This window comes from Mus caroli, chromosome 8 (genome assembly GCF_900094665.2).
Source record: "Mus caroli chromosome 8, CAROLI_EIJ_v1.1, whole genome shotgun sequence".
NCBI classification, from domain to species: Eukaryota; Metazoa; Chordata; class Mammalia; order Rodentia; family Muridae; genus Mus; species Mus caroli.
The window spans coordinates 75,999,753-76,024,122 of NC_034577.1; the positions used below are offsets into that span (position 1 = coordinate 75,999,753).

The 24,370-nt window shown below is 49.9% G+C and overlaps 1 protein-coding gene and 1 long non-coding RNA gene across 5 annotated transcripts; one reads left to right on the forward strand and one right to left on the reverse strand.

Annotated features, from left to right (window-relative positions):
• The first annotated feature begins 640 nt into the window (after nucleotides 1-640).
• On the forward strand, nucleotides 641-13,953 carry LOC110300331. Its single transcript, XR_002378561.1, has 3 exons — nucleotides 641-706; nucleotides 10,743-10,876; nucleotides 11,364-13,953. It is a non-coding gene; the product is annotated as an uncharacterized LOC110300331 (long non-coding RNA).
• Nucleotides 5,671-23,367, reverse strand: Nacc1 (nucleus accumbens associated 1). Of its 4 annotated transcripts, none has more exons than XM_029480544.1 (6): nucleotides 23,198-23,367; nucleotides 11,317-12,228; nucleotides 11,061-11,234; nucleotides 9,981-10,086; nucleotides 9,764-9,861; nucleotides 5,671-8,493 (listed from the first exon to the last, which is right to left on the reverse strand). In XM_029480544.1, exons 2-6 carry the CDS (start codon nucleotides 12,218-12,220, stop codon nucleotides 8,231-8,233), a joined length of 1,545 nt encoding a protein of 514 aa, XP_029336404.1. In that variant the 5' UTR covers nucleotides 12,221-12,228; nucleotides 23,198-23,367; the 3' UTR covers nucleotides 5,671-8,230. The 4 variants fall into 4 exon arrangements, with proteins under 4 accessions (XP_029336404.1, XP_021026130.1, XP_021026129.1 ...); XM_021170471.2 differs by lacking the exon at nucleotides 23,198-23,367 and adding an exon at nucleotides 22,910-23,109 and having other exon boundaries at nucleotides 11,398-12,228; XM_021170470.2 differs by lacking the exon at nucleotides 23,198-23,367 and adding an exon at nucleotides 22,910-23,108.
• Between the last annotated feature and the right edge of the window lie 1,003 nt (nucleotides 23,368-24,370).

Here is a 24,370-nt window from a genome sequence, read left to right on the forward strand (position 1 = left end):
TGTACTCAGTGTTGGTGGCACGTCCCTTTACCTGCTGAGCCACCTTGCTGGCCTTTTATTAAATTTTTTTTTTGAAACAAGATATCACCTTTATAGTTTCAGCTGTCCTGCACTGCTTCTGAGTGTTTTTTTTTTCTTTCTCCTTCTTTTCTCCTCCTCCTCTTTTATCTTTTTGTATTTTACCTGCTTGCATGCCCTGTGCCAGAGGGCATCGGATCTCCGGACATTGGGTCCGTTATGTGGGCGCTGGGAATCGAACCTGTGTTCTCTTTATTTGTTTTGAGACAGGGTCTCACTATGTAGCTCTAGCTGTCCTGGGACTCATTTTGTAGACAAGGCTGGCCTCTGCCTCCCTAGTGCTAGGATTAAAAGCGTGAGCCACCGTGCTCAGCTACAACCGCCGAGCTAGCTAATTAATGCATTGATAGAACTCCGTATCCCGCTGTCATCCCATAAGAGTTACACAAAAGCAAGATTATTGACATAGGCTAAAAAGGAAACTGAGGTTCCACAGTTGAGGTCCGACCCAGTTTTGTAGTAGGCTGCCAGGATGTGCATGCCCACAACCAAGATGGCCGAGGTGCAGGCGGAAGTCCACACGCTTTGGCTCTCTAGCGCCGCTCTTTCTTTTTTGACGGTCGGGCTCTCGATGGTGGCATCCCTGGCGCTAAGGCGGCACCATGTATCGCTTTCTGCTAGTGAACAAGTTAGCCTGCTCCTGCTAGTTGGGGGTTCGAGCTGCGGGGAGGAGGGGATGATGTGTCTCTCTAGGATCCTTTGTAGTCCGAGGGTGAGTGACAGTGTCGGGGAAGGGGTGGAAGGGAGCCGTCTCGTAGCTAGTCAGTGCCAAGGTGTAGGCCACCCGGTGCGTGGGTCTTTCTGTAGTGGAGTGAAAGGATATTTGTTGGGATGTCTGGGCCTCGGTTGGTTTGGGACCTCTGCCTGGAGTCGTGCTCCAGCAGTGAAGTGCAGAAAGCTGTGAATATGGTCTGTGGGACTCTGTGGTGGTCGGAAAGAGCTCGACTGAGCTGCGGAATAGCCTGAGTAGCATCATTGGGACCTCTGCGACTTGGAAGAAAGGACTTTCCTGGAGCTTTAGAGAGGTGGCAAGGCAGAGCCACGGTAGGGGGTTGTGGGAGCCAGCCCTTTAAAGAAGCTGTTCAGCTTAGAAGTGTTGAAGTCTGGAGGATTGTGCACGCTGGGGGAAGTTTTTACGTCTCTGGCCTTGATTCTTTTTTTTTTTTTTTTTTTGGTTTTTCGAGACAGGGTTTCTCTGTGTAGTCCTGGCTGTCCTGGAACTCGCTCTGTAGACCAGGCTGGCCTTGAACTCAGAAATCCTCCTGCCTCTGCCTCCCAAGTGCTGGGATTAAAGGCGTGCGCCACCACGCCCTGCTCTGGCCTTGATTCTTGACTCAGCCCAAGGCATAGTGAAGGCAATCCAGGCAAATTCAAACTCCCTGTTGGGGACCTGATGGAAAGAAAGGTGTTCACAGAGAGCATGTGGGAAGCAGTACAGGTGAAGTCCTACTAGGATATATTGGGAGATTAGGGTATCTTGTGAAGCTGGGTACTGGTGTGTTTTGTTTCTGAGACAGGGTTTCACCGTAACCTGGCTGGACTGGAATAAGAAATTCACCTGCCTCTGCCTCTTCCGTGCTGGGATTAAATCGTGCCATACCACATTTAGCTTGTGTTAAGATCTCTAGACTATGTTTTGGGGGGAGAGGGGGTTTCGAGACAGGGTTTTTCTGTATCTGTATAGCCCTGGCTGTCCTCAAACTCAGAAATCTGCCTGCCTCTGCCTCCCCAGTGCTGGGATTAAAGTGCGTGCCACCACCGCCAGGCTGCCTCTTTACACTTAAGGTCTTAGTGCATAAAACCATTTGGAAGTAAAGGATGTACTTGCTGTCTCAGCAATGCTCTTGAGCAGTTGTTAACCACAATGCATGCGGGTCATCTAGAGATAAGGAGAGTCTATGGTCAACTGGGCATGGTGGTTTATACCTCTAATTCTAGCATCCAGGAGGGTGAGGCAGGAGGATTGCAGAGTTCCAAAGCTATTGTGGTCTACTTAGCAAGTTCCATGCCATTCAGGAATACATGGTGAAACCCTATTCCAAACAAAATTCATGGTGAGGTGGCTAATGCTTGTAATTCAGGAACCTGAGGCTGATGCAGGAGGCCCAGATGGGTTTTAATTTTTTCATTTACTTGTTTATATAGTTTGTGTGTGTGTGTATGGGGGTCAAGGGACATCTTAGAAGAACTGATTTTCTCCTTACACAATGGGTCCCAGAGATTGACCTCAGATTGTTAGGCTTGGCATCAGTGTCCTTACCTTGGAGTCATCTTCATAGCTCAGTGGCACACACCTTCTCTGAGTTTGAGGCCAGCCTGGTCTACAGATGAACTTCCAGGACAGATAGAGCTACAGAGAAACCCTCAGAAAACAAAAGAACTCCCACATCTTGTCCCCCAACATGATGTTCCATGAAGTTGTACCATCAAACACCCTCCACTCCAGGCATACCTCATAGCCCTGCCAACTAAACAAACAAAATACAGTAAGGTCTTGCAGAAATAGTAACAGGACCTAGCCCAAGGTCAACTCTAGCCATCCAACCTTCAGTATCAGGGAGTAAATCCCCTGGCTTCGTAACACCTCCTCCACCTGAGAAGCAGAGGGGCTCTGGGATATTACAAGGGGCCAGGAATATCCAGAAGACCTCTCCCTTGCAGTTTCTCTGGGCACAAGGTTTCAGAGTTTTAAGTCTTGATCCAGGCTGTGGATCACTCTGTAGCCCATAGTGGCTGTGGACTCGAGCAATCCTCTTGCCTCAGCCTCCCAAACGTTGTATACCACGCCAGGTTTAGTTGGTAGAATGCTTGCTTAGCATGTTTTAAGCCACAGGTTTGATTCTTACTAGTTCATAAATAGGTGTGGTGGTCTGTAACTGATATCCTAACACTCAGGAGGTAGAGGCAGGAGGAACAGAAGTTGAAAGTCATCTTTAGCTATGTAAGGAGTCTGAGAATACAAAACTCTGTCTTAAAAACAAAAAAAATCTCAAAGCCTAAATGAATTGTGGTTGTACACATAGAATTAAAAACTAGAATTAAAGACCAAAACCAGTGCCGGGCGTGGTGGCGCACGCCTTTAATCCCAGCACTTGGGAGGCAGAGGCAGGTGGATTTCTGAGTTTGAGGCCAGCCTGGTCTACAAAGTGAGTTCCAGGACAGCCAGGGCTATGCAGAGAAACCCTGTCTCGAAAACCCAAAAAACAAACGAACAACACAAACCAGGCTAAGAGGTAGACACTTATAACCCCATGTAATGGAAGACTAAGGTTAAGGTGGGAATATTTTAAGTTGAAGGCCTGCTAGACTATAGAGTGCCATTAACATGCAAGGACTGGTGCAGTAGTGTCCGGGGTAAAGTGCCTTGTCATGTGAGTGTATATACACACACAAGGTAAATGTTGTAAAGACAATAAACAGAACCAAGGTGTACCAATAGTTCCTGTTGTTAAGTCCTATTCTAGGTGTTCTTTTCAATTTAATACTCCCCACTCCAACCCTGGGAAACGAGGTGTATGTCTCTCTTAAGCTGGGTGGCATTTCTCTTTAGGAAGCAGAGGGAGAGGTTCCGAGTTCCAGGACAGCCAGGGATACACAGTAAGACCATGTCTCAAAATAAACCAGCAAACCACGAGGAAACAGAAGCATGCTGAGCGGAATGGCCCCCTTGTTGGTGGCAGGTCTGGGGAAGCAGCCCATACCAGTCTGTATTATAGTCACTCCACCCTGTCTGCTACAAACTCATCTGGGTCTGCCTTGAGTCAGTGTCCTGCCCTGATTTTGCCAGCTGTTCAGAAACCTCAGTGTGCTCTTGCTACTTTGAAGAGCAAGCCACCCAGCAGGTTTGTGGATGGGGAGGTGTGGCAATGTGAGGTGAAAACCCTCAGGTATGCTAGCTGCTGTTCCAATTCAGCAATTGAATCATGGACCATCAGGATAAGAGCTGAAAGTGATGTCTGAGAGCATCCAGGTTCAGAAAAACATCAGGTCATGTAAGACCAGGGCTTGGTGCCCTTAAATTCTCTGGTGCACAGGGGCTACCATATCACCATGGTATTGGTAGCATGCTGGATGTCTTTTACTCATGAACTGGATAGATCACATAGTCTCAGATGAACTGGGTCCTCAGGAAGATGGAAGTGTCCCATATGATGAGTGGTAAGTTCTTTTTGGGTAGGTAAAGGGAAGAAGCTGGTACTGTGCCTCCTTGACTTTTGACCCTTTTGGCAACCACATGGTGGCTCACAACCACCCGTAAAGAGATCTGAAGCCTTCTTCTGGTGTGTCTGAAGTCAGCTACAGTGTTAATAAATCTTGGGCCTGAGTGAGCAGCCGACCCAGAGTGAGAAGAGGTTCTAAAAATTCAATTTCCAACAACCACATGAACACTCACAACCATCTGTACAGCTACAGTGTACTCACATACATAAGATAAATAAATCTTAAAAAAAGAAACCAAATCCCAGGGCTGGGGAGATGGCTCAGTGGTTAACAGCACTGACTGCTTTTCCAGAGGTCCAAGAGTTCAAATCCCAGCAACCACATGGTGGCTCACAACCATCCATGAGATCTGATGCCCTCTTCTAGATGTGTCTGAAGACAGCTACAGTGTACTTATATATAATATGTGTGTGTTAGTTAATTTCAGTGCTAGCTGGGCGTGGTGGCGCACACCTTTAATCCCAGGCAGAGGCAGGCAGATTTCTGAGTTCGAGGCCAGCTGGTCTACAAAGTGAGTTCCAGGACAGGCAGGGCTACACAGAGAAACCCTGTCTCGAAAAACAAAACAAAGGAATTTCAGTGCTAATATCCCAAGTATTGATACAGATTTTGTTCTTGTTTTATACTCTATTGTTAATGTTTGTGTGCTCCATAAGCTGTATGGTAGGGAGCTAACAGCTCTTTTAGGTGAGTTCTCATGAATTTTGGGGTCCTAAACCCCATCATTAGGCTTGCAATATGCCTTTTTTTGATGAGCCACCTTACTTGCCCCAACCCTTGGTTCTGAGGTCTGGGCTTCTTTTTACTATACCAAAACAAAGGCTCTGCCTCTCCGTGAAATATACAGGATTGGAAGGTGGAGGCAAGAGAGTCCTAGCCCAGCCGCTTCATAAACCACAAATCAAACTAATCTCCTAATCCAAAGTGTTCCTGTTTATTAAGAACTTAGTGCTTATTTTCTTCTCAGGAATATACCCCAGTCAGTCTCCTTAGAGGGGGCAGGGCTTGGGCTTGTCTGACTGCAATGAAGGCCAGTGACCTGGTGAGACCTGAGAGCTCTTGAGCAGCCCAGGCTCCTCTCTTGCCATGTATCTCAACTCCCAATCTTCTAGCTTTCACTGCTGGGTCTGAGCCACCTCCATCCTCCACGCTTCTGTTCTCCCAGCCTTTCTTGGGCCCCTAGGACCCACTGCTGTCTACATGGTTCATCATGGAGGGCCTGCCTGTGTGACCCCTAGTTGCACTTGTGATCCCAGGCTGGGGTGCAGCTCAGGGGCAGGCAGCACAAGGACTCTGTAACACAGGAGGCAGGTGTGCACCTATATGAGTAGGGTAGCGTGTCCCTCTCCAGTGAGCAGAGCACAGCAGGGCTGTTACAAAGGCGTCTTGTTTATTCTTATCAGCATCACTGACTCTCAGGGTTCACATTTCCCAACACCGCTCCTCTCCATACAGTAGTTAATGTGCAATCTCACTTGTGGGCCTGGGAAGGGTGGGGGTTCGGCTCTGGGTGGGGAGGGCATTGGCACTTCACATGGGCCAGTGGGTGATGGCCTGTCCCCATGAGAGGCATGGATGGGTGGGAGGGTAGCCACTGGGTTTGCCCCTACTTGTCTTTCCTGCTAAGTGGGTTACTTTTTCACTCTCCTGGGTGCTTGGGGTGGGGACCATGCAGCTCTCAGGAGGGCAGGGCAAGCAGCTGACTGCCAGAGGAGGGGTGCAGGGGTGGCTCCTGAGGTAAGGCACAACCCTGTCTTTGGCTCTCCTAGTGAGTAGTATTCTCCCCTGCACCCCTGGCTTTATACTTCCCTCACCCCAAGCCCCGGGAGTCAGGGCCACCTCCTGAGGTGCTTGGAACCAATGGGCTCTGCTGCCCACTCTACAAGCCCTCTCAGCCCCACAGAGCTGCCCCCTTACTAAGCCTGGGCAGGGAGCACAGCCTGCGCTCATCCCGGCCAGGCTCAGCTGCTTGCCAAGTTATCAGGAGATTGTGCTTTGGGATCTTTGCTGGGGGAGGTGGGGTAACAGGCCAGGGCAAGGGTGGAGGGAGGGGGTATGACTAAGGTGCTTGTGCTTTAGCTAGGGATGTCTACTCCCCTCCACTTGGCCACCCAGGGCTAAGGTACTGGGGGCCAAGTCAGACCCAACACCCCACTCTCACACCATCAGATGTTAAGAGGGATCATGGCAGATTAGAGGGTGTTGCTGGCCTGGAGACAGGTCTCCAGATCTGACTCAAAAGGCTCCATCCCACCTTCTCCAATCCTGCAAGCCCCTGCCTCCGAAAAGGCAGCTAGAATGCAGAGTTGGGGAGAGGGGGGGAGGTCAGGGCTAGAACAGAACCAGTGAGATGTGAAAGGACGTTAATGGAGGGGAGTAACAGAAACCCTGTGCTCACATGTCAAACTCAAGACACCCAAAAGACTGCTCCTGGAGAGCTAGAGTGGAAAGGAGTGCGGCCAGAGAAAAGCTCCGCAAACCAGTAACAATGGATGCGGGCCCTGCCCTGCCTCATCCCCCAGGAGTGGGCTCAGCTAACTGGGACCTGTGAACACCTAAAACTGTAGTCCTGGGGGAGAGGAAGCTGGTTGGATCCACAGGAGTCCTGGGGCACTGGGACTGGGCCCCTGTGGAAACATGCACCCACAGTCCACACACACACATTCAGTCTTCCCTGCATCCTGCCTTCCACAGCCCAGGGACCCAGGGAACCTCAGACACATTCCCATTGATTTGAAAAATAAAAGGAAATCTTATACTTCAATATTTCATTCGCTAAAAAAATGTTTCAAAAAGTTATGTACAGGGGGTGGGGGCTGGGAGCCCTGCCCAGGGTCGGATGGGAGAAGGGCAGCAGTCTCCCAGCCTGCTCCCTGGTTCCGACCCTGGTCTTGCTGCCTCTTGATCTTCATGTTTTTAAAAGCAAACACTCTACGCAGGCACGCACGCACACACGCACGCACGCACACCCACAAATTCTGCCAGACTGGAAACCTGTCCTGAGACCCTCACCTGCCCGTAGGAGCACTGCTCTCTTGGAATGACCTCTTGCCTGAGGGGGCCACAGAGGCGGAGCAGGATGGGACTAAGAGGGGCATGATGGAGGCTGTCACAGAGGGCAAGTTCTAGAGTTTCTCTAAGCCTTTTGGGCTTGTTTCCTCAGTTTGTAAAGTAGACAGTCCCTCTTGGCCCCACCTACCCCAGCCCCAAGGTGCAGGGACAGACGAGAGGGACAGGAAGGCGCTTTTGGAGACATGGAAGCACTGGGGGATGGTGGGAGGGGTCCAGAAGACCCCTGGGCCCGTGGAGTCCCAAGCAGCCACAGTGAGGGGCAGGCTCTTCTTGAGTCCTGCCCGTCCCCTAGCCGGGCCTGGTGCTGGGAAATGCCTAAGAGGAAGGGGAACCAGGGCTCCCCGTGAGTGTTGAGGAAGGTCACAGATCCCACCTGATGCCTGTCCTCTCTTGACCCAGCCCAGCTTGCCCTGGGGAACAGGTGTGGGATGACAGGGAGGCAGAGGGGCTGGGAGCATGCAGCACCCCTGCAGGTTCTGGGGAGGGACAGACAGTAGCTCGTGACTAAGGTGGTGGGGGTATGTATGTGACAGGAGGGGAGTGTGACATCCATGGAAGGGTCCTGGGCAGGTACTGGAGGACCTTCGCTGAGGGGGCTGTCTGTGTGGAAGCTGTATTCTATGCCTATCAAGTTCTGCTCTTCCTCATGGTCACTGAGAAAGCTGTTGTAGGCACTGCCCTCTCCTAGGTACAGTGGTTTGGCCTTGTCAGCCAGCTCTTGCATCCAGATAGAGGGCATGGAGCAGCCCCTCACAGGTCCTGGGGAGGGACAGACAGTAGATCGTGACCAGGTAGGTGATAGGTGAGGGTGTGATAGGAGGGGGAGTGTGACATCCAGTAAGGGGGTGTCACATGTATGTTACTGGAGAACCTCAGCTGAAGGGCCGGCCTCGCCATCGTGGCTGGCTGTCTCGAAGCTGTGTTCCATGCTCATCATGTCCGGTTCTATCTTGCAAGTGTCGCTGATGAAGCTGCTGTAGTTATCACCCTCCACCAGGTGCAGCGGCTTAGTCTTGGGCAGCCAGCTTTTACGTACCACTCGGCGGGCATTGGTGCACATGTCAGCTGCAATGGCATTCATCTCGCTCTCCTTGAAGTTGGGGGCGAAGTTCTGGCAGTAGTCTGTGGGGGTAGAGCAGGCAGCTCAGGCCTAGACTCCTCCCATTAAGCCTCCCAGCTTCTATGAAAGTCTAGTGGATGCCACTAATGATAACAAACTACTGCTGCTCACCTGGGCCCCTGCTTCACCACCCCCTAAAGAAAATGTGGTGCTATATGACTCAGAGCCTGGGAGTTACTCATGCCAACCTAGGCCTCCCCTGACAAGGGCTGCCAATGCCATAGACATGCCCTTTGACAGTTCTGGCCACCTCAATCTTCTCTTGACCACCCTGGACTTGAGGTCCCCCCCCTCCCGCTTGAGAAAAGACACTCAGGTCCTTCCATATTATATGCCAAAATGTGAAGAAACTCTCTATTGAATCCTCTTTCCCATAAACCACAAAGGATCGCAGAACCCACCCTGCTTTTCCAATGTAGCTGTGGCTGACCTTGAACTCTTCCTGTTCCAGTCTCTTGAGTGCTGGTCAGAACATTCTCTTTAAAAAGTTTTAAAATGTGGATGTGTGATGGTCAGAGAATAACTTGTAGAAGGGATGGAGAGGGTCAGCTGCAGAACCACCTCACTGGCCTTCGACACCCTACCCTTTTTTTGAGACAGGGTCTCTCTACATAGCCCTGGCTGTCCTCAAACTCAAACAAACAAACAAGACTCTCCTTCCTCCTTCATGTGTCTTCTGAGGATCAAACTTCAGCCACCCTGGAAGTGCCTCACCAATACCGAGCCATTTCTGGAGCTCAGCAATTCAGTTAGGCTGGAGGCCAGTGAACTCCAGGGATCCCTCTTGTCTTTTTTCCTCAGGTCCTGAACTTCAGACATCTAGTTTTTGTTGTGAAGGCTGGGGATCTGAACCAGGTCCTCATACTTCTGATGCAAGCACTTTATGGTGGCACAGGCTTCTACTTTTTTTTTGAGACAGGGTTTCTCTGTGTTGCCTTGGCTGTCCTAGAACTCACTCTGTAGACCAGGCTGGCCTCAAACTCAGAAATCCACCTGCCTCTGCCTCCCAAGTGCTGGGATTAAAGGCATGCACCACCACTGCCCAGCTGGCACAGGCTTCTAAATCCTAGCACTTGAGAATTCAATGCCAGCCTATAACTACATAGTTAGACTACAACTACTACTACCACCACAACACTATTACCACAGCATAGTAGCCTAAAACTATATAGTTAGTTCCATGGCCGTGTAGAGAGACCCTGTCTCAAAAACAAACAAAACCCCCAAACTAATCAACCAACAGCCAACCCCAGGCCCCAGCACAACACTCACACTTGACAGCATGGAGGACACGACTGTCCAGTGGCTTTCGTCTGGGGTCATTGGTGGAAGAACGGATGCCGGTGCCACAACTATTGGCCAGTGTGTTCCTGGAGATAGGGTACAAGTGTGGAGGACATCAGAGTTCCTGGTAGAGGTTGGGGGTAGGGGGGAAGAAGAGGGGAGGGTAACCTGCTTCCCAACCCTGGGACTCTGGGGTGTACCTCACCGGTCAAAGAAGGAAGCCAGGAGCCGCCGCAGCAAGACCTTGTGCCGCGTGCCTGCACTGACGTGGCAGTTCATGAGCTGTGCCCTTGTGATGTATACATTGGTGCCTAGTAAGAAAAGTCACATGGTCTGGGCTCAAATCTCAACTCACCTAGTCTGAACACCCAAATGTGCCATAGGTACTCTGAATACACCTAGGTAGATACAAACATGGTGGTGGAGGCTCAGGAAGACAGTGGGCCCCAACCTGCTGGCCCAACTACAACCCATCTCCACTAGTTCCCACGACCTAGAAACCTACAGACTGGTCTTTGATGAGATGCAAATCAACTTCTCTCTCCTTCCCTTCTCTGCTCCCTTCTTTTTGGTTGAGACAGTTTCCCTGTGTAGTTCAGGGTGGCTTCAAACTCTTAATCTAGAAACCCAGATGTATCCTTCCTCACTTGGAGACAGCTCAGTACCACTCTCCTCACCCACCTCCCTTCTGTGGTACTAAGAATAAAACTTGGAATCTAGCTTGGTGGAGGTGGAGCACACCTTTAACCCCAGCACTCAGGAGGAAGGCAGGCAGATCTCTGAGTTTGAGGAGAGCCTGGTCTACATAGCAATGGGTTCCAGAATAGTCAGGGCTACACAGAGAAACTTGTCTTGAAAAATCAGAACAAACCAAAAAGTTGGGATCCCTTTAGCATGCTGGTTTCTACACTGAGTCATACCCCTGGCTTAAACTCAATGAATAGGTTTTGTTTGTTTATTTTTTGAGACAAGGGTTCATGTATCCCAGGGGCTAACAGTGATCTTCTGACCCACCTCCTGAGTGCTGAGATTATAAATGTCTATCAGCATGCCTGGTTTATGCAGTGTCTGGTATGACATCTAGGACTTCATGTATGCTAGGTAAGTTATTACCAGTAGAGTCCTATCTCCTGTTCCAACTCACCTACCCTAGGCTCTCTTGTCAGAGCATCTGCTACTAAGAGTTGTACAAATGGGATCAGAGAGTGTCAAGTGCCCTGGGACACAGAGGGAGGGTGCTAGCTTGCAGAGCAAAGGGGTGGGAACTAAAGCACTGCCAGCACACCTGTCACGAGCTCCAGCTTCTCTGAGGGGTCACCTTCATCGTAGAGCTTTGGGTGGCAACGATTGCCAATCTGGTTGATAAGTTCAGCTGGGAGAGATGCCAGGTCTTGCCGCACTCGAATGCGACTGCGGGACTCAAGGACCACCTGCTCAGGAAGGGCCTCTACCTTCTCAGCTGTGGGAACAGGGGAAAAGTATGTTCATGTTTTACACACATACACACACAGAAGCACATGGAAGGGAGGGGTGGCACTCACCTGTCTGGCCAACGTTCAACATACTGTACATTGTATACATATTGCAGATCTGACGGTACTGCTCATCTGTGCCCTCCTCACCTGCATCTTCTTCTTCGTCCTCTTCATTGTGGTAGGAGCTGGGGCTGTCACTGGTGTAAGCACTGGAGGTACCTGGACTGGTCCGCTCTGACATGCTGGGCCCACTCACACATCCCCCTACTGCAACCACAGCCACTGCTGCTGTAGCTGTGGCCATTGAGAGTGGCTGAGGCATCCGGTTAAGGGCCAGGTCTGGTGTGGAGAACTTGGCCATCTTGCGGCTGCCGTTGTTGCCACCACTGCCTCCAGCCTCCTTCTGGCTGCTGTCCCACAGCCTCTTGGCCATGGGCGTGCATTGCACGGAGTCCAACTCCTGTTCTGTCTTGACCCGTGACACAAGGGGCAGTGGCGTGCTACAGGCTGGCCACCCCAATGTCTGTGCTACAGGACTCTGAGGCTCTGAGGATGGGGCCTCCTCCGGGTGCAGGCCCTGGGAGTCGCAACTTGGAGAGCTAACTTTGAGGAAGAACTCGGTGCCTTTCTCCATGATCTCCTGGATCTGCAGGAAGCCGGCTGTGTAGATGAGCAGGAACTGGTCCCCCATGTTCATGCTCAGCCGGCCTGTGTAACAGAAAGTGAGGATCTGCTGGAATGACTGTGGCTGCACAGCGGCCGGCAGTTCTACCACAGCACTGCGGCTGCTGTTGAAGAGGTCCCGGAAGTAAGAGCTACTAGCGGCCAGCACAGCACGGTGGGCTTTGAAGGCATGGCCCTTCACCACCACTGACACGTCACAGTATAGTCCCTGTAGCCGCTGCTCATTGAGGCACTCAAGGATGCTGTTGCCGAAGTTTGGAATCTCCATCTGCAAGGTCTGCGCCATGGCAGCAGCTGCATAAGGACAGGAGATAAGATACTGACAGGTCAGGTGGCAGAAACCAACATAGGCCCCGCCCTGCCCAGCAACCTCCTCACCTCCTGCAGGAGAGCATGTGGGAGTCACAAACAACAGCCAAGTGGTAAAATCTGTGATACATCTAAGGATGGCAGTGCCACTTCCACTTCTGTCCCCTCACAGCCCTGCCTTTATGACTGAGTCATCCCAAGGGCCTCTGCAGGTTACTGGTGCAAGGACACTATAGATACTATTATGCACAGTCACTCAAGCCCCTTTGCCTTTTTGTGGAGCTTGGGACAGAACCCAAGGCCTTTAGCATGGTAGGCAAGCGCTCCACGACTGAGCTTCTGAACCTTGTTACTCAGTCGGTCCGAGTCTTGGTCTTCTTGCCTCCACCTCTCGGACACTGGGGTCATTGCTGTGCTTCATGTGTGTTATATGGTCTCTAGGACTGATACTACCTGGTTTGATATAAGCACTAGGTAATACTTTCCATATTCCAAAGTCTTTTCTATTGGAGACAGATTTCTCATTATAGCTGCTCTGGAACTTACAGAACTACCCCCATCTTAGCCTTTAGAAGGCCAGAATCATCACATCTAGATTTAAAGATTTATTTATTTATTATTATATGTAAGTTCATTGTAGTTGTCGATTATAGATGGTTGTGAGCCGCCATGTGGTTGCTGGGATTTAAACTCGGGACCTTCGGAAGAGCAGTCAGTGCTCTTAACCGCTGAGCCATCTCACCAGTCCCACAGCTGGATTTAAAATGAACGTTCCTGGCAGGGGTTGGAGAAATGGCTCAGTAGTAAAGAGTACTTGTCTCTTACAGAGGACCAAGATTTGATTCCAGGCATCCAAATTTAAAACTATCCATTCCCCAGTTCCAGGGGACCCAACAGATACACATGTATGCATACACACATGTAGGCAATATTCATGCACATAAAATAATAGTAATTCTAAGAAAAAAACCTTTTAAAATATTCTGATCAGTGCTGGGGGATAGAACCCAAGGATTTATATAATCTGAGCACACACTCTACCACTGAGTTTAACCATCAGAGGAATGCTTTGTGGCTCTATGGTTGGTTGAATGTGAGGATCCTGGACCTACAGACTCAGAATAGATGGTCAAGATCAGTTTCTTGCATATAAGAAGACACAGGCATACTGCACCAACATTCTTACACTCATGTTAAAAGCGGCCATTGGCATGACAATACGACAGTCTGTGGCCCGGAATATGACCTTAACGCACTCACTAACCATACAGCTAGTCACCATGAAAACGCACATTCAAACCATAATGCAAAACAGCCTCATGCTGTAGGCTTGAAAGCAGGAACAAAGCAGGCAAAAGGCTGGGTGTGTGAACAAGGTTCTAAGTTCCAGCCACCTTTATCTCCACAGAAAAATATGGCAGGTACTACCAACATTGAGAACTTTGAACTCTCTCATACTGCTGGTGAGAATATGAAAAACAACTTGGGAAAAGTCTCAAGGTTCTTCACATGACAGGAAAAAGCAAGACCGAAGGACCACATGGCATAGGATTCCGTTTATATGAAGTCTCCAGAAAAGGCAAATCCATTAACATAAAACAGAAGGTTGCAAGGAGCTGGGAAAGAAGAATGGAATTTGCTTAGAGCAAAAGAATGTGTGCTTACTCTCAGTATAATGAACTATCAATTAAAGTTAACAATGATTGATCTTTCCCTGGCTCTGCATACATGAAAGCCCACAGCGAAGCCACGTGTGTGTCCTAGGAACTCTGCAGGGCAGAGGGGAGGATCCGCTGGGCCGAAAGATAAGGTGGGCTACACAAAATAGATCTCAAAAAGAAAAACTAGTACAGTTATAGAAGGGTGGAATGCATGGTGTATCTCAACAGAACTGTTGAACAGAAAACAAACAAGACTGGAATATAGTACTTGCCTACATGGGGCAGGCTGCCCAAGCACACCCCGACCCAACCCAGTCTGCCACACTCAGACCCCCAAATAAACAGAGGAGACTACAACTAGTTTCCTCTGTACAGAAAAGGGAAATTGTGCCAAGTATACTTTTCTATCTTAAATTTTGAACCCGGTAGGCATACTGTTCATCTGCAAAATACTTACTGCTTTGTTTTTAGACAAGTTTCTACTATGTAACCCAGGTTAGTTTTGAGCTTGCACTGATTTTTTTCCCCTCCCCCCGCCCCAGCACCTTCCCTTTTGCTCCACCCCATAGGTTTTTTTGGGTTTTTTTTTTTTTTTTTTTTTTTTTTTTTTTTTGTTTTTTTTTTGGTTTTTCGAGACAGGGTTTCTCTGTGTAGCCCTGGCTGTCCTGGCACTCACTTTGTAGACCAGGCTGGCCTCGAACTCAGAAATCCGCCTGCCTCTGCCTCCCGAGTGCTGGGATTAAAGGCGTGCGCCACCACGCCCGGCCTTTTTTGGGTTTTTGTTTGTTTGTTTGTTTTTGTATTTATTTCTCATTAAGGATGGTTGGGAGCCACCATGTGGTTGCTGGGAATTGAACTCAGAGCCTCTGGAAGAGCAGTCAGTGCTCTTAACCGCTGAGCCATCTCTCCAGCCCCCTTGCACTGATTCTTTAGCCTCAGCCTCCTCAGTGCTGGGGAGCCTCCACACCCAGCTCCAATTTTTTCTTTTCTTTTTCTGGAAACAAGGTCTCATTATGCAGACCCAGACTGGACTTGATCTCACATACAGGGATTGGCTTTCCTCTACTCCCCAGATGTTGGGTAAATTACCTGGCTTACGTGAATGGTTTTTAAGAAAATGATTCAATTTAAGTAGAACGCGCATGTAGTCCCAGCACCCAGAGGGTAGACCAAGGCAGGGTTACACTATACAGTTCTGGCTGGAGCTCCTCTGTAGACAACTGGCCTCAAACTGAGAGATCCGCCTGCCTCTGACCCAACCTCCCCTCCCACTACTGTTTTTTTCTTTAGTTTTAAAAAATGTATAATTACATTTACTCATGCTGTATGTTTGCCTGCAATTATGTCTGTGTACCACCAACATGCTTGGTGCCCTTGGAGGTCAGAAGGAACTGGAGTTATGGATGGTTATGGACCACCATGTGGATTCTGGGGCTCTAGAATCAGAGTCAGTCTTCTGCAAGAATGAGCAACTCTTTGTTTTGAGACAGGTTTCACTATATAGCCCTGGCTGTCCTCAAAATCTGAGATAGGCCTGTCTCTGCCTTCCAAATGCTTTGACACCACTGCCCAGCACAAGTAACTCAGGCGTGCGCCACCACGCCCAGCTACAAGTAACTCTTAATTGCAGAGCCATCCTACACACACACCACAGCACATGCATGGTGTCAAAACAACTTTATAGGTAAATGGGGTCATATCTTTGCTTCATAGAGGCCCCATAGGGGCAGAAAGTTCACTCAAGAGGTTCATTACTGTGTTCCTTTCCCTAGGACTGGACCAGGCATGGTGGCATATGCCTGTAGTTCACGCTACTCAGGAGGTTGAGGTGGGAAGGTTAGCTTGAATATAGTTCAAGATCAGCTTAGGCCACACAACTCAACTCGACTGTTTCTAACACTAGTTCCTGGGAATCAGATGCCCTTTCCTGGCCTCCTTGGGAACCACAAGTACATGGTACACATACATGCAGGGAAAACTCATACACATTTTAACAATAATTTATTTTAACTTTAAGTGCATTGGTGTTTGGCCTGCATATATATCTGTGTGTGGCTGTCAGACCATCTGGAACTAGAGTTATAGACAACTGTGAGCTGCCCCGTGGGTGCTGGGAATTGAACCCAGGTCCCTGGGAAGAGCAGCCAGTGTTCTTAACCGCTGATCCATCTCTCCAGCCCCTTTCTACATGTTATTTAAAAGAAAACCAACAATAACAACCAAAAAACAAAAATAAAAACAACCCCCAACCAATCATCATTCCTCAAATCTAATTCCATGTCTAAAACAAGAGTGACGCTCTAGAGAACTGTCTTGGCCTCCTCAGATAGCTGACCTCAGGACAAGTTAGGATGGAACTTCTGAAGTGATGTCACTGAGTTTCAGACTCAGTCATTGAGTTGACTCACTGAGGAAAGGGGTCTGGCAGGATGTTTCCTGAGACCACTGGCTTTTGTAGAAGGCAGTCCAGGCAATACACCTGAGCCCCAAAGTCACAGAGGGGGTTATACCCGTGCACCACAAAAACAAACAAAGAAACACACGAGTCTAGTATGATGGTGCATATGAGTAGTCACAGCAGTGGGTAGATGAGGTAGAACTGTGCTGGTCTGAGCTAATCTCAAAACGATATCAAAACTCCAAAAAAGAAAAACCAATTTGCATGTCAAAATCTACTTCTAATGCCACAATTACGAAGGGCTTTGGAGGACATTGTGGCACACACCTATTTTGACTCTACTTGGCCAGACTGGGCCAAAAGAGACCATGTTTCAAAGGGGTGGAGTGGGGTGAGGGCATAAGCCTTTGGCAGGTAATTAATTCATGATAGTTCCACCTTCACGTGACACTCAAGGAAGCCTGTTCATCCCTCCCTGACCACCACCTTCTACAGCCCCAGCAGACATTGAAGACTGAACTTGCAGTCCTTTCATCTTGAACTTCCAGCCTCCAGAATGTGAACAATGCATTTCTGCTGAGGCAGGTCAGCGGCAAAGCCTCCCGCTCCAACCTTAACAGTGCAATGCGGACACACATACTCCCATCCAGACAGTACAAAAGTAAACATGCTGAGAATGGAAAGTGACCAGCTAGCATGGACCCTAGGTTTGGTTTTTTGCTGTTGTTTTTGTGACAGGGTGGGTCTCTAATGTGAAGAGGAAGGTAACAGAGGATGGTACTGAATTCCTGTCCTAGCCTCCCAAGTATGTGAACCACCACAATCAGCTGGTATCTAATTTCTTTCTTTGGTTCTTTGTTTTTGAGACAGGGTCTTATTATGTAGCTTTGGCTGGCTTAAAACTTCCTATGTAAGGGGGCTGTGATTGGGATGTAATGTGAATAAAAATAAATAAATCATGAACAACACAATAACAACAAAAATCTCATTTCCTATGTAGACTGGCCTTGATCTTACCAAGATCTGTCTGCCTCTGCCTCCCAAGTACCAAGTGCTAGGGCATTTTTGCCCTCCCCACATGGAATTCATTCTCTGTCCCTGAAAGGCTGTCATAACATTCATGGCGGGAGTAGGATGAACAGTAGCTCCCTTTCACAATGCCTGGTAACAGCTCAGATAAGGCCATCTCATCCCTCAGTATATTTCCTGAAAAGAAATGAGCCTTCCTGACATCTGATTTAGGAGAACAGGCCAGGGAGGCAAACAGAGAGGCCTGGATCACACACAGAACAGACCCAAGTCTGTTCCTGAATCCTGTCTGTGTGGTCAAACAGACAATGCTGAAGCAGTTAGGAAGGAAGCACCTCACAGATGGAAACACCAGTACCCAGAAAAGCCACAAATGGGGCAGAGAGGAGTTCTGGATAGGCCAAACCTCCCCACCCAGAAAAGGAGTCTGTTGGCTAACTAGGATCTTTACTACAGGATTTCCAGAGGTAAGCCTGACCCGATTTCCCTCCCGCCCATACTTCTCCATCTCCTTCTTCCACCCACAGCTCTAGGAACAGGCAGGCGGACACCTCTGTCTGCCACCTCTTCCAACTTGTTCCAAGTGGCCCCCACACTCTGGCTTCTGCCTAATAGAACTTCCAGATCCATACAGAACCCAGAAGCCGTTCCTCCTGTTTTCAGGAGCTCTGGCCTGGGTAATGCCACCAAGTCTGATCATAAGCCTATTTTTCTAATTCACAGTCCACCCTATGAGTGCCTTCAGACCCAAAAGAGAACAGAGAGAACAAAGATCAAATGCAGAGTCCTTGAGGTGACAATGGCATAACCAGGGCGGAAGGAGGATGGTTCCACTGTAGATGGGGCTTGCTGAGATGCACTGGGGATGATGCAGGACCATGGTATCACCACCAAAGGGATGCATTACCTCCTAAACAGGACAATGCAACAACTATTTGTTTTAAGACACAGCCCTGGACCCTGGCTGAGAGCCACTACAGGTCAGATATGACTGTTTCTCCCATCTATCAAGTAAGAAAATAAAATTTCTAGCTGCCTGGAAGACTGAGGCAGGAGGACCACTTGAGCTAGTTATTCAAGGCTACAAAGCAAGACTATGAAAAAACAAACTTAAACAACAAAGCAGATCTGACTGGAAAACTCATGTTTCTTAATACAAAGAAGCTCCAGTCTCTTATATAAATCGACATCCCAGTACATAGACTGTAAACAGAGCCTCTGGTAGATTCCCCCCCCCCCCCCTGTCTTTTTTTGGTGCTGGGGATAGAACCTAGGGCCTTTTCATACCAGGTTAATGCTCTCCCACTGAGCTGTACCTCTAGTGCTTAAATTGTCTCTAGCTGACTTCTAGTACCAAATCCAGTATTAATGCTACATAAGAGATGTCAGAAGCCTGTTAGTTGCAGGGCCAAAGAGATGATTCACTGGGTAAAGCTTGCCTCCACAGCTAGTGTCCTGAGTATGATCCCTAGGACTCTTAATGGTGGAGAGAACTGACTCCCCAAGTTGTCCCGTGACTGATATCCATGTCCTGCCAAATAGATTAAAATGTAATAAAAAAAGAGTAAATATACAAATTATAAGAAGCTAGATATATACCCTCCTAATTCCAGCATCTGGGATGGGTGACCTTGCAGAGGCTCTGACCCTGTCACACCCTAATGTTCACTCACCCTCAACTCTTCTGCTCCCCTCAGAGAACACCAGAGGTCCCCCAAGTTCTAACATTTACACCTCTGCTGAGGCTGCACAGAGGAGAGCAAATAGATGGCAAGCATTTGTTAAGTACAACCTGTGATATGTTACTTCTAACCTGCCTGCTTCTCTCCCAACCCCACCCATCCACAGAGAGGGCCAATGCACTCCAGGGCAAGACATCACCAGCAAACAGGTCACTTACTGCAGACTTCAAAGAGGTTATGCGGAAAGACTGCTTCAGTTCTTTAATGTGTCAGACAGTGACACCACCACACAGGGCTGCCTAGCCATGGGCTTGAGTGAGCTCAAACACAGACAAGTGTTTAAAGTGATCCTGGGGTAGGAGCTCCAGGAAGAGGATGCACTGCCCGAGCATTGCCTCAAGCTCAACTCAGGTATGGAGCTGGGCCAGTCAGGTGCTGTATCACTCTGGCAATGAACCCCTGGGTTAGGGCTCACTGGCCAGCCTTCTGATGGACCCTGTACAGACCAAATACAGATGTAAGAAAGCCCAGCGAGTTCATGATCCTGAAGTGGGTTGTGGAGGACAGAGCTGGTTGATGATGGTACATGCCTTTAATCCTAGTACTTGGAAGGCAGAGGCAGGAGGATCTCTGAGTTCAAGGCCAGCCTGGTTTACAGAGTTCCAGGACAGCCAGGACTACACAGAGAAACCCTGTCTGGGGGGTGGGGGGGGGGGGGGGGGGGGAAGATTCCAAAAAACAAAAACAAAAAACCCAAAACAAAACAAAACAAAAACCAAAAAGAAAAAAAAGAGTGACTCTGGATTTAAGTCAAGGGATCTGGACTTTGCCTGGGGATGCTAGGGAGACCCCTGAGAGCCTCTGACTGAGTTCTTTCTTGTGGACAGCATGAAAGATCTCTGCTCTACACCACAGTCATCCCTCACAAAGACAAAACGTTTTTTTGGTAACTCAGCAGGAGCCTGGCACACACTCAATAAAAGCTCTGAATGTGTAGTCCTCAGCCAGAACATCCGTCCCCCAGCCTAACTTACTATTCAGATCATGGCTAGTCTCTGATTACCCAGTGGAACTCCCTGCCCCCACACCACTGACCATCTCCTCGTCTTGCTATACCATCTTCATCAACAGAGCAGCTAGTTTCTCTGTACCTCTGGGGATCATTTCTTTAAGTTAGGTCACCATCTGAACAGACATTTCAGAGAGCCTGCTGACTGTTACTCAGAACTGCTTCTTCAGTTTTCAGCAAGGGAGTGGGCACAAAACACTGAAAGCAAACTGACCACTTTGGCGGAGGCTGGGCTTGCCTAAGGTCCTCACTGAAGAGCAGATATGACCAATGCACCTTCTGTTCTAGTTGCATGTGGAGGCGCCACCTGGCCATTTCTGCCTTCATTCTGCAGGGCCAACTCCCACCAGTTTTGCATTCCAGCTGTAACTAGTTGACACCATCTGTCCTGGATACCTGACTCATTAAGGCCTAGGAGCAGCCAGCCAGTCTATGCCCCAGCAGTTCCCCTTGGTCCACATCGGTCTCTGTGCATCAACAGTTAAAACAAAGTTAAAGCAGCAGCAGCAGCCAGTGTGAGAATAAAGGTAATGATAAAGATGCTGAGGTGATGTCAGCCCAACTAACAGAGACAACTGAGAGGCAAGGGGGGGGGGGTTCCTGGAGAGCTGCAGCAGCAGAGAGAACAATCTGAAAGCACCAAGTTCTGTACCACAGGCTGCTGGACCAGTCCTTAGCTCCCCTCCCCCATCAAGAGACCAGGTTAGAGGGCATGGCCCAGGCAGATGGTGGAGTTCTGGAAACTCCAAGGATAAGAGGGAAAATGGAGACTCAAGAAAGTCATCATTAAGCCCAGTACTGCCTGATACCAGCCACCCAGAACTTTGTAGCTGACTCTGGTGCTGAGGATGTCCAGTCAAAGTCACCAAGACAGTGTGTGGTCCTCTTTCCTATACAATCCCCGCACTGGGCTGATGAGCAAGAGGGCTATAGTTCAAGACTAGCTTAGGCTATAATAAGTTCAAGATCAGCCTGAGCTAGAGTAACATCAGCAACCAAAAAACAAACATTAAAACAAAAACCTTACCCTTCCAAAACAAGGAACACACTGTTAACCTTGCATTTAGTCTAGAGCTGGAGCAGTGTGCTAAGAAACCAAAGTAAGGCGCACAAAGTCCAGGCAAAGCAAAATCTCACTCCCAACTTCTACCACCCTCTTCTACAACCACTTCCTCCAGCAGAACTAACACTTTCATGACCCCCGTGCCCCCGACTCCCAGATGCGGGATGGGAGAGAAGGTATGAGCAGGATGAAGAAGCCCACACACTGTTCCTTGGAACTACTGCAAGGGGATTGACTGTGCCAGTCTAGGGAGCCCAGGAAAGGCCAGGTCCAAGAAGACTCCAACAGGGAATTGGAACTGCAGGAATTTCTCTGCTGATACCCAAGGAGGGCGAACTTGACTTAATAGGCATAGGCCACAGTCTAGTCATATGACCAGGGACAAGCCCCGCCCCGAACCCCAGCTTCTTTCTCTGAAAAGAGAAAAGACCCAGCGGTGGCAAGTAATCAATGAACTAGCTGGTTCCACGCTTAGCATACAACCTGCCCTAGAAGGGGCACCAAGGAGGGAGGGAGGGCCCTGGGACCAGGAGCCCCCCTCCCCCCTCCCCCAGGAACAAGTCAGGATGTGTAGGTACCTGTTTTGTCTCAAAGACACAACAGAGCTTCAGGCAGTCACCATCCCAGGAGGCGACAGAATATTTTATCTCCCAGGAGGAGACAGAATTCAGGCCCAGGCAGCAGGTTGGGCCTGGAAAGCTAGGGCGCATTGCAACGCTGTGAGGGCTCATCTTCTAGACTGGAGCCCCCAGGTTCCGGCGCCAGAAGGCTAAGAACGATTTCAGGACTCTAGAATCATCAGGTAATGTCTGCTGGGCTGCCTCCATGGTGGGTGGGGTAGGGGGGTGGGTTGAGTAGGGGCCATACACACCGAAAACAAGATATTTGAACTAGGTATCCGGTGCAGCCCACGCTAACTCCCATCCAGCCGCTGGCCTGTCTTTGCTAGCAGTTGGCCAAGGTGTCAGAGAAGAGGCGTGGGAAAGAGGAAACCCCCGCGGGTTCTAACCCTAAGCAAACGTACGGAGATGTGGGGGGGGGGGCAGATCCCTTAGCTCACACCAGGTTTTCCTAACCTGCCCTCCACATCCTAACCCATAGGCCCTGGGCCGCCTGCAAACTCCCAACACGCCCAGCCTTACCTGATGCCCTCCCGTTGGAGTTTACCCGCACATCTCTGGTCTCTGACCTCGTGCGACCCCCTGCAAATATCTCAGGGCTCTCTCCAATCCGCCCCCACTCGAGCAAGCTCCGCCCACCCCCCCAAGTCTAACTTCCCGGGCTTTTCCTCACCTCCCCCCCAAGGCCTGTAACCTGACCCGCCCACCCCCTTCCCCAGCGCCCTCTACCTGCAAGCTCCCGCCCTCCCGCACCCCTCCAGGCCTTTTCCCTCGGGCGGCGCAGCCCTCCCCCTCCCCCCCGCCAGCCCGAGGCCTCCCCTCCCCCCTCCAGCCTCGCCTGCCGGCTCCACGCGATTAGCCCCTCCGGCCCTGCGACTTCAAGGATCCCGCGACCCGCGCCTCCCCGGAGCGGCCTTCAAGCCCCGCGGGTCGGGCCCGCGGGCTGGACGCTGTAGGCCGCCAGCTGAGATTCGGCCATCTCACTCTTGCCCTCCCGCCGCTGTCAGCGCCGCGGGCTCGGCTTCTGGTTCGCAGCAGGGCGCCCCGAGGCCTCGCCTCTCGGCCCTCGGCCGGAACCTCGGATGTCCTCGGGCCGCCCCGGGCGGGAGGAGGCCGGAATTAGGCCTGGGGCGGGCCATCTCACCTGCGCTGTGGCCGCGCTCCGGGGCTTCCCGGCGGGCTCCGCAGCGGCAGCTGGGGCCGGGCCTGGGCCCGGGGCGCGCCTCCCTGCGCCTCGGCCTCGGCCTCCGCCTCTGCGGCCTCCGCGGCCTCCGCCTCAGCAGCAGTGGTAGCCGCGGCGGCCATTCATTGTGGGCCAGGCCGCCCCAGCCGAGCGCCGAGGAAGCGCACGGCGCTGCCGGCAGGGAGGAAAACGGCCTCGGCCCCGCCCCTTAGGCAAGCTTAGCCGCGCTTCGAGCGCTTCGGTTCTCACCAGCTTCTCTTTCCTCCGGGGTCTCGGTTCTGTAGACGGGCTAGTTGAGTGACTGCGGGACAGGTTGCTCTGTATCTTGGAGCTTCAGTTTCTTGTAAAATGAGAACAACTGTTGTTCCAGGAACAGTTTAGGCTCTTTGTGGAAATGAGGTTTCATGGAGCTGAGCTGAGGAAACTATCAAGATCACAGGAAAGTGAATGCGAAGATTTAAACAGGTTCAAGAGGTTAATAAAGTGAAAACTCGGGATGCTTATGCGATGTGAAGTTCTGTTAGCATTTTGCACTAACTCGGATAATTTTACATCTTATAACTAATGTTAGAGAGGTCTGACTACTTTTTGGATTGGTAGCAGAGTCAAGAACAGAAGAGTGCGGACTGGATTAAGAGTGTCTACTGGCCCGGCAATGGTGGCACACACCTTTAATCCCAGCACTTGGGAGGCAGAGGCAGGATTTCTGAGTTCGAGGCCAGCCTGGTCTACAGAGTGAGTTCCAGGACAGCCAGAGCTACACAGAGAAACCCTGTTTCAAAAAAAAAAAAAAAAAATTAAAGAGTGTGTACTGCCCTTGTTGAATAGAGTTCAGTTCCCAGCAGTCATGTCAGATGGCTACAGTTATAGAAACTATCACTTTTTTGCTCTTTGAGGACTTACACACAACTGCACACATACACAAAAGTAACAATAAAATAAAATTTTGAAACAAAATAAGTACCGTTGGGCCTGGTAGAAATGCCTGAAATCTCACCATATGAGAGACTGAGGCAGGAAACTCTCCCGAGAGTTCTAATCCTCCCTGGGCTATATAACTCCAGGACAACCTGGATTAAGAGTGCCCTCTACCCCCAATTAAGAGATAACATATAGTAAGGCAAGCTAAGATAACTCACACATCCCGGATCTCCATATTTTCCTGATGCATACATTAGGTCTACACTCAGACGGCTCCTTTGCACACTTCCCAGGCTTTCGGTTATTTAATCTTTGCCCTTGACAGCTAAGATTCCTATTTAGCAGGTAAGGGAAATAGGAGCCTTACATTTTAAGTAACTTGCCCAGAGTACGTGGTGGGACTGAGATTCAAAGTCAGTGAATACTTTTCTAGAGCCTGAGTTAACCTACAAGGTGCACACAGAAGACATCTAAAGGTGCAGAGTATCTCCGCTTTTTGCC

Bases quoted from the DNA above. Each gene is read 5' to 3' on its own strand.
- Nacc1 (XM_029480544.1), bottom strand. From the start codon at position 12,220: ATGGCGCAGACCTTGCAGATGGAGATTCCAAACTTCGGCAACAGCATC. The intron at 10,087-11,060 runs GTGTGCTGGCAG...TTTTCTTACTAG, and splicing joins GAAGCTGGAGCTCGTGACAG to GCACCAATGTATACATCACA. The intron at 9,862-9,980 runs GTGAGGTACACC...CCCTATCTCCAG, and splicing joins CTGGCTTCCTTCTTTGACCG to GAACACACTGGCCAATAGTT.